This window comes from Gavia stellata, chromosome 8 (genome assembly GCF_030936135.1).
Source record: "Gavia stellata isolate bGavSte3 chromosome 8, bGavSte3.hap2, whole genome shotgun sequence".
Lineage (NCBI taxonomy): Eukaryota > Metazoa > Chordata > Aves > Gaviiformes > Gaviidae > Gavia > Gavia stellata.
Window position 1 is genome coordinate 33,245,718 of NC_082601.1, and position 17,749 is coordinate 33,263,466.

The 17,749-nt window shown below is 37.2% G+C and overlaps 1 protein-coding gene across 1 annotated transcript in view; it reads right to left on the reverse strand.

Annotated features, from left to right (window-relative positions):
- Positions 1–17,749, reverse strand: part of SLC39A10 (solute carrier family 39 member 10) — a 41,016-nt gene that overhangs the window by 792 nt on the left and 22,475 nt on the right. The window contains exons 4-9 of the mRNA XM_059820484.1: positions 13,645–13,814; positions 12,451–12,669; positions 10,903–11,023; positions 8,555–8,923; positions 6,624–6,704; positions 4,629–4,819 (exon numbers count right to left, since the gene is read on the reverse strand). Of these exons, the coding sequence (XP_059676467.1) occupies positions 4,629–4,819; positions 6,624–6,704; positions 8,555–8,923; positions 10,903–11,023; positions 12,451–12,669; positions 13,645–13,814 (1,151 nt within the window). The remainder of the gene's footprint in view (positions 1–4,628; positions 4,820–6,623; positions 6,705–8,554; positions 8,924–10,902; positions 11,024–12,450; positions 12,670–13,644; positions 13,815–17,749) is intronic.

Genomic DNA, 17,749 nt, shown 5'->3' on the forward strand with positions numbered 1-17,749 from the left:
GTACTGACAAAAGCAACAAATAAATAGTAGTGGACTTGGAAGATGTAAAAATAAATCTTACGAAGTGTCTTACAAAGCCACCCATAACAGAAGAGAAATAACTTAACTTAAAATGTTTTACAAAGAAAGAAATTAATTCAAGAAAGCATGAGGTAAATGAAGGAATTCCTTCAAGACACAATTAGTACAGAAAAACATAATATAGAACAAAATGGAAACTTCAGGTAGTACACAGCATGAGTTTCTATTTATTGCTCTTCATTAGACAGGCTAGAATAGTTTTGGTTATTCCGAGTACCTGAATACTGCACAACAGGCAATGGCAAATTATCAGAGCATCAAATCTGCTAATAAACCAATTATATTACCCATCTGGCCTTGCATTACTGTATTTCAAAAAGATTCATAAAGCTGACAATTAATTTGACCCACTGAGTATTTAGATATAAAAAATATACTGGTGTGAAAAATGTTTATCACCTATACAATAGACCAGGCAGCTTAACAGCAAGCACTACACCAAATTACAAAGTACTGTTAAGTCATTAACAATAAATGAAGTAATCAATCACAGACTTTACACTACTGAAGATTACTATATAGCTCTCATGTTGGCAGGAAAGATTTGTTGCAGAATTATTTTCTTTTTAATAAATCAGAGTTGTATTCACCAAGTAATACAAAACCTAATCAGAGAATTGTGCTTGAATTGCTGCTGCCAATTCTCACCTTCATGTTTTTTTTGAATGGAAGATCTACATATAATTCAAGTTTTGTCATCAACTTCTACAGAGGCATAATATTGCTGCTCCAAATCTAAAAATGCTCTTAAGAATAATCAAAGAATATTCTGACATCTGTTTCAAAACCTAGGAAGAGCACAGTGGTCTGTCTCTGTAACTTCCAAGATTTCCACTCATGGACATGAAAAGGGAGAGTATGATGAGTAGAAGCAGAAGTCTTAGCTATGGATAGTGACAGCTGTCATATATTCCCAAAACCGTGGAACTCAACAGACAGTAAAAGATCCCTTTGAGATGATAGCTAGAAAAAAAAGGTTATTTAGCAGTAACCAGTACTACGGGCACACTCCCCATCACTGTCTTCAAAATACTTATTTATTTTTTACTGTTGCCATATCTGAAGAGGCATGCTCATGCTCCTCTTTCTTGTACTCAGAGCCTGAGTATGCAGGCAGAGCAGGCCAGTGCCGCCACTTTGCTCTCCCTCAGCTGCAGAATCACAGTGTAGAAAGGGTCCTGGAAAGACTCTGAGGGGGAAGAAGGAAGGTGGAAGGAGGCTGTGCACTGCAAGAACTTGTTACTGGCAAAAACCCCTCCTTCCATCTTTGAGATATAGTCCACACATACATTAGCACTGTAGGAACCTCTTGCATATTCACATTTACCTGGAGGCAAATCTCCTTGAAGTACCTCATTTGAATAGGTACTGGCCAACTGCTCTACACAGTACTGCTTCAACTCTGAGGTCTCTGCAATGGTGCAGTAGCTAAAGGAGGTATACACAGAACTTCGGATAGCAGCTTGGCAGGTGTGAAGAAGAAATTTTTCAGAGAAGCCACAGATGTTTTTTGAGATCTGGTGCAACATGCTCTGGATGAAAAAAATGCTTCACCTTAGCATTACTATAATAGGGTTTAACACTGCTGGTTATCTACTTTGACAGCATGTCCAAAGATCACTAAAGTTTTTGCTCTATTAGCTGTTGATGTGACCAATTTCAGGAACCATATAAAGAGTCTGGTCCTGTCAACAGAAAAAAAAGTAATATCCTCTTGAAGTTGAAAGCTTACAGTTTCAGCCCTAGAGATATAAGAAATGAAAAATATAACAGATGATAAATTTATTTTCCAGTAAGATATGATTCGGGTTGGACTAGGAAAGAATATAGGAAAATTCAATGTACCCGTTCAAACCAAAACAGCAGTGGATAGGGGACGTTATGATTGTTCTTCTGACAGTTACCACCAAATGAAATGTCATGAGAAGCATGGAAAGCCTGAAGGATTTAGAAAGGCCTGAGTTTAGGTTCTACTGGAGAAGAGTATCCTTACCATTAGAAAACACGTAATTAGACAAACTTCAGGACAATCGGATGCAAAAATACCAAAAGGTCCATTCTCAATGGGCTGATGTAAGGAATGGATAGAAAACTGCACCTATGTGAACCTCTGTCAAGCTAGGGAGCGATCAAAATCTTACTAAGTGCCAGATAACAAGAAGATAACGTCTTTGAGAGGGAGGCAGACTTTAGAAACATCAAGACAAAAATACGATGCAGTTTCAAGTGTGTCTTGCAGAACCTTTCCTGCTTTTGTTTAGTCAGACCATTGGGCTTTGACTTTGGTTGCTACTATGATGACTGAGGAAAAGGACATGGAATAAAAGAATGAAAATACTGCTTTCCTTTATACATAATGTCTTCAGTCAAAATAAGTACAGGAAATAAATATCCACAGGACTTATAAGCAAGTGATATTTCAGTAATTATAGGCTACTGTAGAACATCTGAAACTGCATGAAGAATCACTCTCAACTACACAGATACTCTATTTAGCAAGCCCTGAAAAGGACTTATTTACCTTATAATAGATATAATAGAGTACATTTACAAATTAAAGAAGTTCTCCATAATGAACTGAAATATTCCACGGTGTGGTTGCCAATGCTTGGCTTCCATGAGGCCTCATCATAAAGACCTAATGGCAAGCAGAACTGAATGTGATAAAGGTCACAGGAGCAGCCTCTACCACTGTGTCCTGCCTTGACCTGTGCTCAAGCCCCCATTTGATGACTACTAATGGGACTAACATGGGATCTTCAGAACCAAAGCTGAGTTTGAGAAAGTTCTCAGACATGGAGGATGCCACCTAGAAGCAAGCTGGAAGCCCCACTGACACTAAGTTTCTTAATGTGGCAGTAGTGCTGAACACAGAACTAACTGCAGAGGTAAATTTGCTAGAGGGCAGAACGGCCAAGATGATAGCTTCTGCCGATACCAGGAAATTCAGCAGAAGCTGAACCCTTGCTTTCAGTAGTCTTCACTAATGCTTCCATGATACCACTGAGGCTGAGAAACTAGACTCAGAGGCCACGGGTAGGAACTGACAACTATGGCCACATCAGCAAAGGGGAGAAGGATCTTTGTAATGTCAGCTGCTTTAGTTAGCACTGGGGAAATAATACGATCAGCCCACACCAGAGCAGACATCTGACAGCCTCATAGACAGTGATCTGACAAAGATGTGATGCTGTTTCAATGAGAATTGCTGAAAGCCAAAGTCTGTGCCTGTGGCTTAAAGCAACTGACAGATGCCTGCCTGCTTTGACAAGTTGGCCAGTGAGAGTCAAACATCACACATTTCATTCCTGCAGCAGTTAACTTCTGAGGAAGCTGCTAAAAAATGTGGTTTGAAAACAGGATAGTCAGCACAAATGTACACAGGAGAGCAGAACTAACAGTGTAGGTTAACAGAGCTACCAGATATGGCAACGAAATCTCTGAAGACATTTAGAAAGTTGAAGAAAATGCATGGTTTAAAATACTTCAGAGCAGTAAAATATTCCATTTTACACACAACTGAAAACTGAAACAGGTTGGTCCTCATTCCAGTAAACCCAACCCTCTACAGAGATGCCATGAGGCTAAACAAAATCTATACCGGAACATCACTCAAAGCCAGAACTTCAGTTACATTTAAGTATTTTTCTATAAGCAGTATGTAGCCACACCAGGCGATCCAAACAGCAATCTACTGACAATAGGTAGAAGGCTACTTAGTCTACTTGAGGAGAAGAGTATCAGCTGTGAGGAAACATGCCTCTGGTTTAGATGTCTGTATTAGGAAAGTGTAGTTTGTGAATGAAGCAATGGAAAACCAGGGAGCAATTCCACAAAAAGCTGTCTGAACCTTTGTGGATTAAAGCTTTAACTAGGTTGGAGTTTCTACTTTAATTGGTTAATAATTTAATACAATATGAGATCTGTCCTTAAAATCCAGGGAAGTGATGCATCTTTTTCTCTGTATATTAAAGCAGAAAGAGCATTACAAAATACCCCCAAAATGAAAATTGATCTCATCATCATTGGGCTTGAGAAAGACAAGAAGGGAGAAAATTGGCTTATTTACATGCAGCTCTGAAGCTGCTTAGGAGAGAAATCAGGATTGAATATGGACTGATACCATGTGCACAAATGTATTACTGCCTGAAGGATCTGGATCTACAGTGTACACACACTAAATACAATGCACCTATAGATAAGTCCTTGAAGCAGCAGCATTTTTGCACCAGATAACCAGAGAATCATCCTATTTTTATTAGTGGGAAGTGTGAGTGTCTCTCCCAGCCCCCCTGTAGTTTTTGTATTTTAACAAGAGTCACTGGCAGACTTCGGTAACAGAAACCTAAACAGGTAAGCAAGTATAAAACTCCACCACATTCTCAAAGTATTCGCAACATTTAAAAAAGTCATAGAACAGAAACAGCCATCTACTGTCTACAGATATTTTATGTGTTATAACAAAGAAGTTCTGTCATAGGTGCCATTTCAAGTCCTAGGTTTTATGCACGGAATGCAAAAATGACACGGAATCGTAACAATCTTACCATGTCAACCAATGCCACATAGAGGAACATGCCTGCCGTGATTGCAAAGATCCACAAGGTGATGTTATTAGCATACTGTCCCACCGCTGTGCCTATCAGCATGCCTATGTAAGCCATCATGGCAGACAGGAGGTTGTACACAATAGCTTGCTTTACTGTCATACCTGCTTTAAGCAGCACAGCAAAGTCACCTAAAACGGAGACAGAACACAGGGGTTTAGTATCAGTGCTTCTCAGGAGAGTAAGTAGATAAATTACCCTACATTTACTATCTCACCAATCCAAGGCATTGCCAAAGTAAAAATGCTGCTACAGAGGCTCAAAGAAAGACTCGGCAACAGAGTATGACAACTCCTATAAGAACTGTATTTATGTGCAGCAATCCCTTGATTAAAGTATGTTTTAAAGGTGCCTGTTCATGATGCTGATTGTCAGAAAGGTACTAATGGTTAAAGGTAAGTGGAGGAGTGTAGATCTGGTCCTTCCACAGAGAATACATCTGTGCATACAGACTTGTCTTTACTTCACAGAAGTTCTTCATGGCACGTAAAAACAGAAGCTTAGTTTTAATCAATACCTGTGAAAATTCCTCTCAGCTATATACACCTCATTCTGCAAATTCAAGAGGAGGATAACGAGGCATTAGTTCCCACAGAAGGCGACAATGAATTTGAGAAATACAGCACTAGGAAAAGGAAGAGTTGCATTCAGAAGGAATGACTTCACAACCACACCACACTGCATCAGTTTGCTGGTTTAAGACATAGCAGGTTAACCTGTTCTATTTTGAATTCAGGACAGCTCTGCTAAAATTGCTGATGGAGGTCAATGTTCTATAAAGATCTAAATTTTCAAGTTGTAATCAGCTCTGATAGTTTTACTCCCTTCAAACTGAACTCTTGAGAATAAGAGGAGTGATATGCAGTCATGAGGGTAATTAATATAATATTCTCATGTCAGATATGCTAGAAATTAATTGCTCAATCTAGAATCAAAACAAAAAAATATGTACAGTAAACTACTCACTTTTTATACAAGGTTAATTTAATCATGTTAACCTAGCAAGTTATAAGCAGACCAATATATATTGCAATCCTTTATATACTGCAGCAGCTTCACTTAACTAACGATTGTATAGCACCATTGTCAAACCATGAACATCTGCTCTATTATTTCCCATCTGTGCCCATTACTTACCTTATACCTTATACTTAGTATCTGCCTATATAAAATGCTTCCACTCATCACCTCTAAAGGTTTTTGAAGTTTTACCTTCTCTTAATCATTCAGAGCTAGCAGCTCATCAAGTAAGCAAGCTGTGAGTACACAGTTTAATCTAGCAAAATTTCACACTATTGGCAAAAAAGACGACTCCTCCTCTCTCTAGCTGCTCTTTTATAAGTCTCAGGGTGCACTAAAATTTCATGTGGTGTGCCTTACGGCTCACAGGAAAACAACAGGTTTCATCATGGTTAGCTAACCCCAAGAAGAAATGCTTCGATCAGGGGGAAGAATCAATGGCACAGGCAACAATGCCTACAGGCTTTACCCTAAACAATCATCCACACCTACGGGACTCAGCAACAATTGGTACAAAGCACCTTCTGAAGATCTACACAAAGAATTTTACATACGTAAACTTATGCTTACTTATGTAACTTAACTTTGCATAAGATAATGCCACACAGAGTAGTCTGAAACTCTCTCTATAAAATGCAGAGGTATAACACCAAAATGTAAACTGTATGCCCAAGAACATTTTTAAAACATGTTCAAAAAGCTTACAGAACTGCTGTAACTAGATACCTGCCAAAATAATCCTGTATCAATATTCTCATCGTGTGCTCTGAAGCAATATTGCTCCGTTACTCTCTGGTAACCCTTGCAGCATCTGCATTGCATTATGCTTATCAGGATGAGTATCACAACAGCTTTTAGATACATATTTTGTGTAGATGAAGAGACTGAACACATTGAGTTTATGTAATTAGTTACCTAATTCATGGGGAAGCTCATGACAAAATACTGCTATAGATGTACTAATTCCTCCTGTCAGTCCAGCACTAAAAGCTGCTCCTAGGGGAAAAAAAAAAAAAAAGAAGATTCAAACAATATTTTACTATTTTCAAGTCAGAAAATTTAACCAACAGACTTTCCAGAGATGGCACCCTTCTGTTAGAATGTACGCTTTAATATTTTTTCATTATGTCTGTGTCCTGTATGTATATAAACTGAAAATACTGGAAGTATCCTGGATGTGCATTACCACTGCATACTTTATTACTCTGTTTATCTGAAAGACAAATCCTGGGAGAGGAGAACACAACTGAGCAAAAGAGACACATAAAGACAACAAGCTAATAAATAGCACCTCTTTTACATTTTTAGGAACTCTCAAGTACATCAAGACAGTTAAGAATGCACATGAGCAACAGTCTAGCTCTCTCATGTCCAGGTTGGAAATCCAAACTAATATTTAACCCATAACCTCTCTATTTCCTTTATGCTTATTTGTAGAGCATGTATCAGCAACATTAATAAGCCAGACATGGCAAATAATAAGGAGAAAAACACTGGCATAAACCTCTATCAGTAACTTTTATACAAGCTGATTTAATTCAATCAACTTGAAGTTCATGCCTTAAATAATTCTGCGATGAGAAAACTGGTATTTAATATCTGTACTGTAGCAGAGAAAGGCACAAGAAGAGCCTGCAGCAAGCAGTCAAAACAGGCAAAATAAAGTAGAAAGAGAAGACACAACATGAAGACAGAGAGGAAATTTAACTTTCCTCTGGATTCCTCATAACTTGATATATTAAAAAGATGAACATGCTTTTCTAAAATCTACATTTTACCAAAGAATCAGCTGTTTGGGCTTGACATAGGAATATTTAGAATTGGAGTTTCAATACAGTGAAGTTCTCAACAGATGGCGTAGTGATCCTTTTTGGCTTTAGAAGCCACTGTCTAAATGCCTTACCTGTTTAACGTGAAAATGAAGCAAAAAGTTAATTTTTATGGAGTTTAGTTTCTTTAGAAATTGTTTGGAGAACGTGGAGAAACTGTAGTAGATTCCATTGTTAACTCCAGACCCTAGTAAGTAGCTTATTCCCCATCCTTCAAAATGGGTATGTTCCTTTTGCTAGTAGTTCAGAACCCTGTGTACTCTTAGTAGCTACCTTAATAAACAATTAGAAGTATGCTCTTCAGTACTCTCACCATCATTTTGACTTGAATGACATATATTCAAATTAATGTGTTTTACAGTTCAAATCACATTTAGAGGTTTGTGTGAACCAAAGCTGATTTAATAAATCTAATAAAATCTGTTTGGTACTTCAATTTCTTGTACATTTGGCTAGAAATAAATCTATACAGACTGTAAGCCAAAACAATACTTTGCTCAAACAAAAATTAAATCATTCTAAGTAGTACTTTTTTTAATTATTATTTTGGTAACGTGACTCATAGTACATTTATTATTTACAAGTACTGTATAATTCTATGTATTATTATTAATAGAAATAGTATTATTATTATAAGTAAACATCATTATAAATAAGACTGAAAGGAACGTCTTTATTATTCAAAGGCAAATATTAAGACCCAAACAACAAATGTGCACTACATGTGCTCCATAATTCATACGGAGATTAGTCTGCACCTATCTTTATTTGGCAGACATTGCTACTGTCACTACTATCAATACAGTAATCTTGGCAGAAATAGCCACAGAATATTAACAAAGGGAAGACTATTACAATTGACGGCCTTTTAATTTCTGCTCTGAAGGAGATTAAACAATGCCAGTAACCACAGGAGCTAACTGGAAGCCTTACCTGTGATCACCAATAAGTCAATTATTACCAAAGTTGCTAAAGGTAAGAAGAAACTGTTGAGAAATACTCAGTGCTTTTGCTTACCGATTGCTAAGCCATCACTAAAGTTGTGAATGCCATCTCCCATAATTACCATCCAAGCAATATTAGCTATCCCAGTATCTTTCAGGTCTTTTCCAGAATGACAGTGGCCATGGGAATGATGGGAATGTTTGTGATGCCAGTGGTGACTGTGTTTTCTAGCTATCATTTTATCTTCGCCATGGCTGTCATACTCTGAATCATGAAGATCATGCCCTTGAGCAGCATGTGAGACATCATTGTGAGAATGATGCATATTGTTGTCCTCTTCTACAGACAAGAAGTTTTTGGGAGGGGATTCCAGCTGGCCATCTAAATCAGTTAGTTCAGTTTCATTGAGTCGATCTTCAGATAAAACTGAGTCGTCTGCTCCTATATTGAAGCCAGTTGGGAGAGACACTGCATTAGTTCTTATTTAAAATATCACCGGCAACTACTGCATCACTGAGCTAAGAATTTAACTGCTTTGCGAAAGCAAAAAAAGTATTTTAACACATACCAGTCTAGTAACTTTGTTGTCAACATTCAGCTAAAAAATGTATTTCTCACTGCCCCATTTTTATGCTAATTTGCATGTACAGCATATAGAAGTCTCTACTACAAGGCAACAGCACTTGTATCCATAGCACACAAAGTCAGTTTTAGCCCAGTCTAGGCTTGTATCTGTAATTTTGCTACTGATGAAGTTCATGGTTCAACACTGGAAAAGGAAGGTTGCCAGAATGATAATAATGTTTTATATGCTGTAGATGGAATCTACAGCTCAGGAAACCTTAACTGGCTACTCTCTATACATGCCCATACAGGTCACAACTTAGCCTTCACTGAAGCATACCAGGATCTGCCACTTAACTTTAAATAGTTTCTGTATTGCATGCATCTTTGTGTCAGACACTTGTGTCATACAGTAAGCTCCTTCAATGTAGATCATTACCCTGTTAGCAATCAAAGCCATTTTTACAAAGAAATGCAAAGTGAAAACATTGCAGAAGGCATACATGCATGAATTTTAAGACTCCTAATATTTCTGAAGTATTAATAAATAAATGAAACTGGCAATCTATGCTCCAGAAAACAAAACCAGTTGTGGAAAAAAAGCAGTTCTGGACAATGAAGTTATTAGCTCACAATAATTCAACAAAAACATTTCAGAGTCAAAAATAAGCAAACAGCGGAATTAAAAACCCAGGCACAGAATAGCTAAGTAGCAGACAAAGAGTTTTAGATAAACAGGCTCTTAAACATCATTTGGAGGCTGTTTAAAAAGAAATGGAATGGCCATTCAGGTCAGTGGTAGTGGTACTGCAGTTCAAAATTCAAATTCAGCACACAGGCTTCCAGCACCTGTAGTACAAATGATTTACTGATCAGAAGAGTGCACTTTCAGAGGACCAGTGTTATAAAACCAGTATGTACTCCATGTTATTAGAAGCAAAATTCCTGATTGCCCGTTAAAAGAAAATGAAGACATTTCAAATATATGTACCACCATCCCCACAGCTGAAAGTCTTTATATGTTCTATGTCAATGTCCCAAATCCCATTTTAAGTTGTTTGAGTGGAGGAGGCTACAGTTTTAAGTCTCCCTTCTACAAACCATTCAAATTAACAAAATTGCATTTGTACAAATACAACCTGTGGATTCTTCATCATCAAAGTAATTTAGCAGCCATGCAGGCAATGGAAAGGGAAGTTTATGAAGCAAAGCCCTTCCCCTTCCCTCATCCCTTCAAGAAGGGTGATATGACATTCCTTCTGGGTACATACTGCATGAGCATTCAGACTGTCATGAATTGACAGTATGTGAAAGTTGTTTTGGATACTTGAGGAATATTCAGGATACTTGGTTGTATTTATGAAAAGAAATTAATTTTGTTTAGCCTTCTCAGCCAAACTATAATTGGTCAGAGGCTGGAATCTTCAAAGTGTATCAGATAGTCCGTTTCAGGGTGTGTGTGGGGGGGGTGGGTGTGTGTGTGTGTGTGTGTGTGTGTGTGTTCATTTTTGATCTAATTTTTGCCAGGGCTGAGCTAGTCAGGCACAAGCTTAACCAAGAAACACCCCCCAAAACAAACAAATAAAAAAAACACCAAAGAACCACAGCCACCCAAAACCTGACTGCTTCAGAAGTCTGAGAACCATTTGTATGGTGTATTAGGAAGTGTTCAGAGTGCTCACAGATCTAAGGAACACAAAATAAAGATTTAATAGGGAAAGCCTATTAAGTTTTATTAACAATGATTTGCATAATAGCAGCAAAACCGTACAAGAGGTTACATGCTACATGCCATAGGTTACATGCCATTACTTTGAATCTCGTAATCAGAGAAAATTCTGAAAATAAATGCCTACCTGCAAGGGGTTTGAGCTGAAGCCAGTCAGCATCTGGTCTATTATTTAATTTGTGATCGGAAAGTTTCCTTCCAATTGGTGATTCTTCAGTCTGTTTTTTCTTGCACCATTTCTGCTTACTCTGCAACAGGAAACAGATAACATCTGGTTTGTAAAGGGACATGGATGGAAAGAAAAGAAATTGAAATGTTGTCAAAAAATCTCTTCAAAATAGACTAAGTTACTCTTTCTTAATATGCCTAACAGTAGTATGTGACTACAGAATATTAATCTTTGTGAGGCTCAGCGATGATATCTATCCCAGTGGAAATTCTTAGCTACCTACCACAGAATCTCACTCACTCACAAACACACATGCACACACAGACAATATTTCACTTCAGTAACAGAGTTCGTTATGACAAGGATTGCTCTAACAGCCCAGAAACACATGTATGTTGAGTTATGATATTTGCTTATTTTGTTCAAGAAAGCAAGCATGCAGCAAGAACAGCTCCTCTATTTTGTTCAACTTAAAATTAAAAGTTTTATACTCCTATAACTTCCTTGTATTTTCCTTGTATTAGAGAAAAGCTTTCTACTTTCCCATCTGCAGCCCATAGAACAACAGATCACAGATTTGCCAAAGCAGCCTAGGGGATTTAATTATTTAGTTAATCTCAACGAATATATGCTCAATTTGACAGCTTTTATTTCTTTATCAGAAGATCTAAAAAATGCCTCCTCCAACACAGAAAATCTTTTGCTGCCTGTCCAGCTGAGGCAGCAAGTCTGACGTGAAACAAAGAACTTTAAACTTTTCCATACTCATTTTGAGAGAAGCAGTTATAGTTTCACCAAAGTAATTTTCTCCTCAAAGTCGAATGATGGAGACAAAAGTTAAAAGTGTATTTACAATGACTGTTGAAAGCATATGGCTTTTGGTGGCTTGAAATTCCTACCCACTGTCACACTTCCCCCGAGATACTCGCTCTCCTTTTATACCACCATCATGAGTACGGCATGCTCCCAGCCCTAAAAATCCAGTAATTTTCAGGGAAACAAGTTAAAATTTGATTGGCAATTTATAGAAAGCAGGAGGTCTGCAAATTTTGGCATTTTCTCATGTGGAAAAACTAAATACCTCTGTTACACTGGCATCGTTAGCTAATAGTATACAGTTAAATTTCTTGTAAACTGTCTGACAATTGTCTGGCTCTACTACCAGTTCTTTCCTACATACTGCCTTTCATATCTTTGCAAAGAGATCACGGTGCTTTAGAGAAAGAGCTTTAATCTCTTTTACTTACGATCCACCTCCAAATATATCTGGCCAAAAAGCTGCAACCTCCCCCATCAGATTTCTACTTTGTCTTCCCAGATTACCTTGTTAAGAAAAGCAACCTCTTTTAGAAAAGGGTTTCCTCACATAAAAATCAAACAGAATACAGATTAGCAGCACTTGTTCATGTTCACAGAATAATGAGTCATCACACAGAGAATTCCTCAACACTCGGAAGATAAGTTCAGGTAACATATTTTAAAATAGCATTCAATTTTAGTGCATACCTTTTGTTTATTGTAATGCTTGTACATTCTTATACAATGTTCAATGATGAACAAAACATAAATGCCTCCAAGTGCCACAAGACCTTTCAGCACTGGATCATTTTCTTCTAGAAAGCCTTCAGTCCGTACTCCATGTCCGTGGGCATGTCGATGAGAACGCTTGTGTTCATGAACATGACCTTGGCCATGGTGGTGACTGTGGTTGTGGCCTCCATGTGACTATTAGGAGAGAAAATAATAACACAGCATGACCTGGTGCAATCAGGAGACTGAAACGGCTCCGAGCTCAGATAACAAAACAGGTAACCTTGCCGGAAAAGTAGCATAAAAAGACTTTAAAAGTTGGGTTGTGGGTTGGGTTTTTTGTTTTATATAAACACATTTTACCATAGAAATTTTTCAGTAGACTATTCATCATCGTAATCAATAAAAAAATATTTCTCTGGGAGATTTTTAGGGGCGGACGGGGAAATAATCTAGCATCAGCTTTTTTCTGTCACAGTGCTAAAGATAATGAGACTAACACTCAGAAATGTCACAAGGAATTACCATTCCTACACTCCCATTAGCAACCAAACCTCATGATTTTTTTTAACTATTACAGTCAAATACAGCCTTAATTCTGATCTGAAATATAAACTTTAAAAAAACCCCACAGATGACCAAAAATGTGTATTAAAATTTACACAAAGAAAACATGTAAACAATAGTCTTTTCGCTAAAAGAATTACGTTAACAAAATTTCAGAAAACACTTCCCCTTCTAAGAATTACAGTATACCATCACAAATTAAAATTGCTTACTTTCCCAGGAACTTGGACAATTTCTTGATTCAGTAAGTTAGAGGTTACTTTCTCCCAAAAAGCTAGTAACCAGGAAGGTTAATCCCCCTGAAATACTTTTAGGTGGTACTGATACAAAAGTATCAGTAGACAAGAGACAGTAATACTGCTGAATTTAAAATACTCATTAGTGTTTTAAAGGTCTCATTAGGTGTTTTAAAATACTGTGACAGAAGTTAAACGACTTTTTTCCTTTTTTTTTTTTAAGAAACATACATTTCCTTTCTTTTTGTTAACAGTCAATCTACATCTACATCAGTGAACATTTATTTATTGATACTTGTCAAACAACTCTTTGAAAATTCTATATACAGTTACAATTAAGAATAAAAGGTAAGGAAACAATACTTACATGTGGCAACAGATGGAGTAGTGCATCTCCACTCATTGTTCCTACAGCCAGAGCTACCAAGAAAGTTAGAAGAAATTTGAAGCACCATTGGTTAATGATGGGAATCAAGATCACACCTAGCAAGGAAAGCAGGCTAATGACGGTGATAGAGATGATACCACAAAACCAGGCTGTGGGAAGAAATGAATACAGAAAGGTTATCAGAACAATACTTGTAAAACTTCTAAGACTGATTAATGACTTTCAACTATCTCTTAAGAAGGTGACTTTCCTTTAACTTGTGTGATTGTTCATTCAAAAGGTGCTGAAAAATATGAAGGCAGTACTGAAGTCCACAGCAAAAAATACACAGGCTTATTCACAGTACAGTACAATATAGTGAAAGACATCAGAAGACAATCAGCTAAAAAAAACCCCAGCAATTCTTCCTGATTGTAAGTTCCAGGCTTAGCTCTGTAGCCCTTAATGAAACACAAAAAGCAAAAGATTTCCTGTTGGAACAAAAACATCTCCACTACTTAACTTACTAGGGCTCTACAAGCACTAATTCATATTTGTTTTTAACGTTATTCTGATGCAAAATTTAGCTGGAATCAATATTTCTCCTCCTTTGTTAGGAGTAACGTGTTCCGTTAGGCACCATTCTCTTCACCTGGTGCTTTGAAACATGCATTTTTATTTATGACAACCTTTGACAGAAGAACTGTAAAATCAAATCCTATAATCAGAGTGTGAAGAGCTGAAAGCAACTTTCTACCAACAAAAAGCAGCATCTATTTTTTTCTGAGAACCTCTATTGTTGTCATTAGAAGAAAAAGTGATAATGGGATATGATAACTCAACATCATCCTGTTAATTGGGGAAAATGTGCAAATTTCTATATGACATGGAAAAGGAGGAATTACACAAGAAACATCCTATAAGCAAAGAAGCATGGCTCTTGCAGTCAACATCTCACCGTGATAAAGTATTTTTTCTTCTACTTTTTCAAGTCATCAGTAAGGCTAAGAATTAAACAGTTGGGTTTTTTCTCCTCTCTCTCTCTCTGCTTCTCTATCACTTATCTTGTTTCTTCCCATTACAGAAACTTCAAAGAACAGACAGTAAAACCTGTTTAATTCCAACAATACAGTTCAAAAGGTTCAGTCCTGAAGACAGGAATAGTTGGTGCTCCTTTTTACAAATGTTAACTGTTTGGGCTGAGATCTTTCATGACATGATTTCCTCAATCTGAACTTTTTTCTTCTTTCTTTATATAAGGTTTTAGCCTAAATTCATCAGGTTTTTCCAGGTTTTTTCCTAGCTTCTTTCTTAATCAAAAATGTCTACACAGTTTGCCAACTTCAATGAAAGTTAACAACTCCTGACTTAAAATCATTAGCATCTCCATACTTTGGTGCATGATCTGACTTTCCTTACATCTATGACAGTCCACTCATTTTTGATCAAATGGGGGAAAACATCCTGGGAAATGGGGGGATGGGAGAGAGAGGAGGGATAAGTATGTTGTGGCTGCTCAATGAATTTTATAATTTACCAGTCAAATGTCCCAATAATTCTATCTGTACCAAAAATGCCACAGGTCAGATTTGACAAGACTTTGCCACTAGAATTGTGGCTAATGCTGGCCTGGTCTGGTTCAACACCAAAACTTACAACATCTGCTGTTTTAAATTTTATTTTGAGACATTCATTCTTATGAAGTCTGTAGCTGTCATTCCACAACAGTGCAGAAAAGGAAACAGTCCAATTCAAATGGAACGGGTACAAGAGCACATCCACCAGGAGAAACTGATTGGAAAAAGCTTTAGAAAGTACGCAGCGTACACTGAAATGCATATTGATACCGAGAGGAAACCAGAGAGCTGGTGAAAAGACAAAGACTGCCATCAGACGAGGAACTAAAAACCAGAAGTTGGAAAATGGGAATACAAAAGTAGGTCTAGAGTGGAAGCAGGACCCTGCCTACCAAAATACTGCCACTACACAGCCTTGATTCATCCCTGGAGCACTTCAATCATGTACTCTGGATTAACAGGCTCTGCTGAAAGAAACAGCATACATGGACTTGTAATTCAATCCTGAATCATGCATGCATACACAAGTAGCCCAAATAAAAATTACACAGCCATTTGGCAGGACATTGGATCTCCAATCTGGACACAGACATTATGATGTTAAGTGCCAGGTTAAATGACCAACAGCCTTACATGGAGGAAAATGGAAAGGAGATTATGTAAACTGGCTTAAGTTTCATGTATCATAGCATAGATTTGGCAAACGCATCTCTGAAGGGCTTACATACTCTTATGAATGATACAGTATCTAAACATGGCACCATGATTAAGATGAGGCACATGAGAATTAGAATACGGAATCTGTGCACCTCTCAGATCCTGGTCATCAGCTACTGTTTAAACTCTTAAAAAATGGTATGGAACCAAAATTATCAGCAAAAGGTTGCTGTCAAGTCAAAGATAAAAAATATATCATATACAAAAGCTGTGCATGACCCCACAGTTACATATATGTACAAACATTCCTCATATAAAAAGAACTACCGAGGAAGACATGACAAAATTCCAACACAAAATTTTATTGACGTATTTCATTCAACTGTAGTGTTCAAAACACTAAAATATCATGTAAGTGGATCTATTATGCAATATTATGAACACTGCACGAGCTCTTGAGTTATGAAAGATCTCAGTGTATAACATTCCCAGGAATACTGTATAAAGCTTGGTCCAGGAGGTGAAGTTATTACGCACTGGCTTATAAAATATTTCTGTGGAAGAAACCAAGAGGCAGATGACTGAACAATTTCTTCAGTAAGGCACCTCTGTTCAAAACAGTGGGCAGCAAACAGAAGACAGCTGCTCGCACCAGATTTGGACAGCTATCTGTAAATTAAAACAGACTAAAAGGGTAGTAGACTCCTTGGAAGGCTGAGAACAGTTAGCTATCTACAAGCTTCAACAAGAAAGCAAGCTAAGAGAAAGGCTCCACTGAAGCAAAGCCTTCCTGGGTTCAGGGAATGGTAAGCCCCAGGGAACACTGACATCTGCACAGGCAGATCTACAAGATATATCTGATCTGAAATACTTTTAAATCAACAGCTCTAACAGATCTTTAACATCTTTAAAAAAATCGCTCACTGTTTACTTGTATCACCTCTATTAGCTTGATTCACAGTAGGGTGTACCTTTCCCTTCAAGTTACATTGTTTAGGAGCCCTCAGTGATACCAATGCCACCTCTTCCAATAGGTACACTGTGAAAGCTCAGTTGTATGTATAAGCCCCTGAAAATCCTCTATTACAAGATGTTACAGAACTATCTGCAAATTACAGGAAGAAAACCCAACATAGCTTCATAAGTTTTTGGCCATCAGTTAATTAAATTACTTTTCTTTAGAAAACTGCACTATCATAACTAATGGAAACCTTACAGGTTAGTCTCAGTGAACAGAAGCAGCACTGGTCTGTTAAGTTTTTTTTTTAAAGCTTTAATTAAAACTAAAGAAAACCACAGAAAGCTAGTGTTTAAAAATGTCTGGCATCCTCCTAACTTTAGCAAATATTTCTATCTAAAAATGTTTACATTAGCTCGGGTAGGCACACATTTTCATTTTAGTAGACTCCTACAAAACTTGCAGGTTAAGTTACTCTACGACTGACATTTGTCCTACACCTCCCACAACCCCCATATACCAGTTAAGTTTCGTTATTTTGTGATTCACTTCTGTATTTACGAAGGGAAAATGATTATTACATCAACTGAAGTCTCACTGTAGTTAAGACAACAGTATACAGGAAATTGTTATGAAGAGTGATTTATCATTATCTAATCAAGTTGACCTGTTGTAGAGGTTATTGTTTGTTTTCAGAGCCAAATCAATAAGTTAAAAACCAATTTTTTACAATTAATTGGCAAATGTGTTATTTATACTCAAGATATCAGATGCCATGAAACATGTTAAATGTTCACAATAAGCTTCACTAATTTTGCAAATTAAGTCTCTTAAAATGTTAAAGGTCTTCAGCTGCGTTATTTATCAACTCCCTTACTCATTACAGAGAGAGAAAATGCATTCTTTTAAAAAG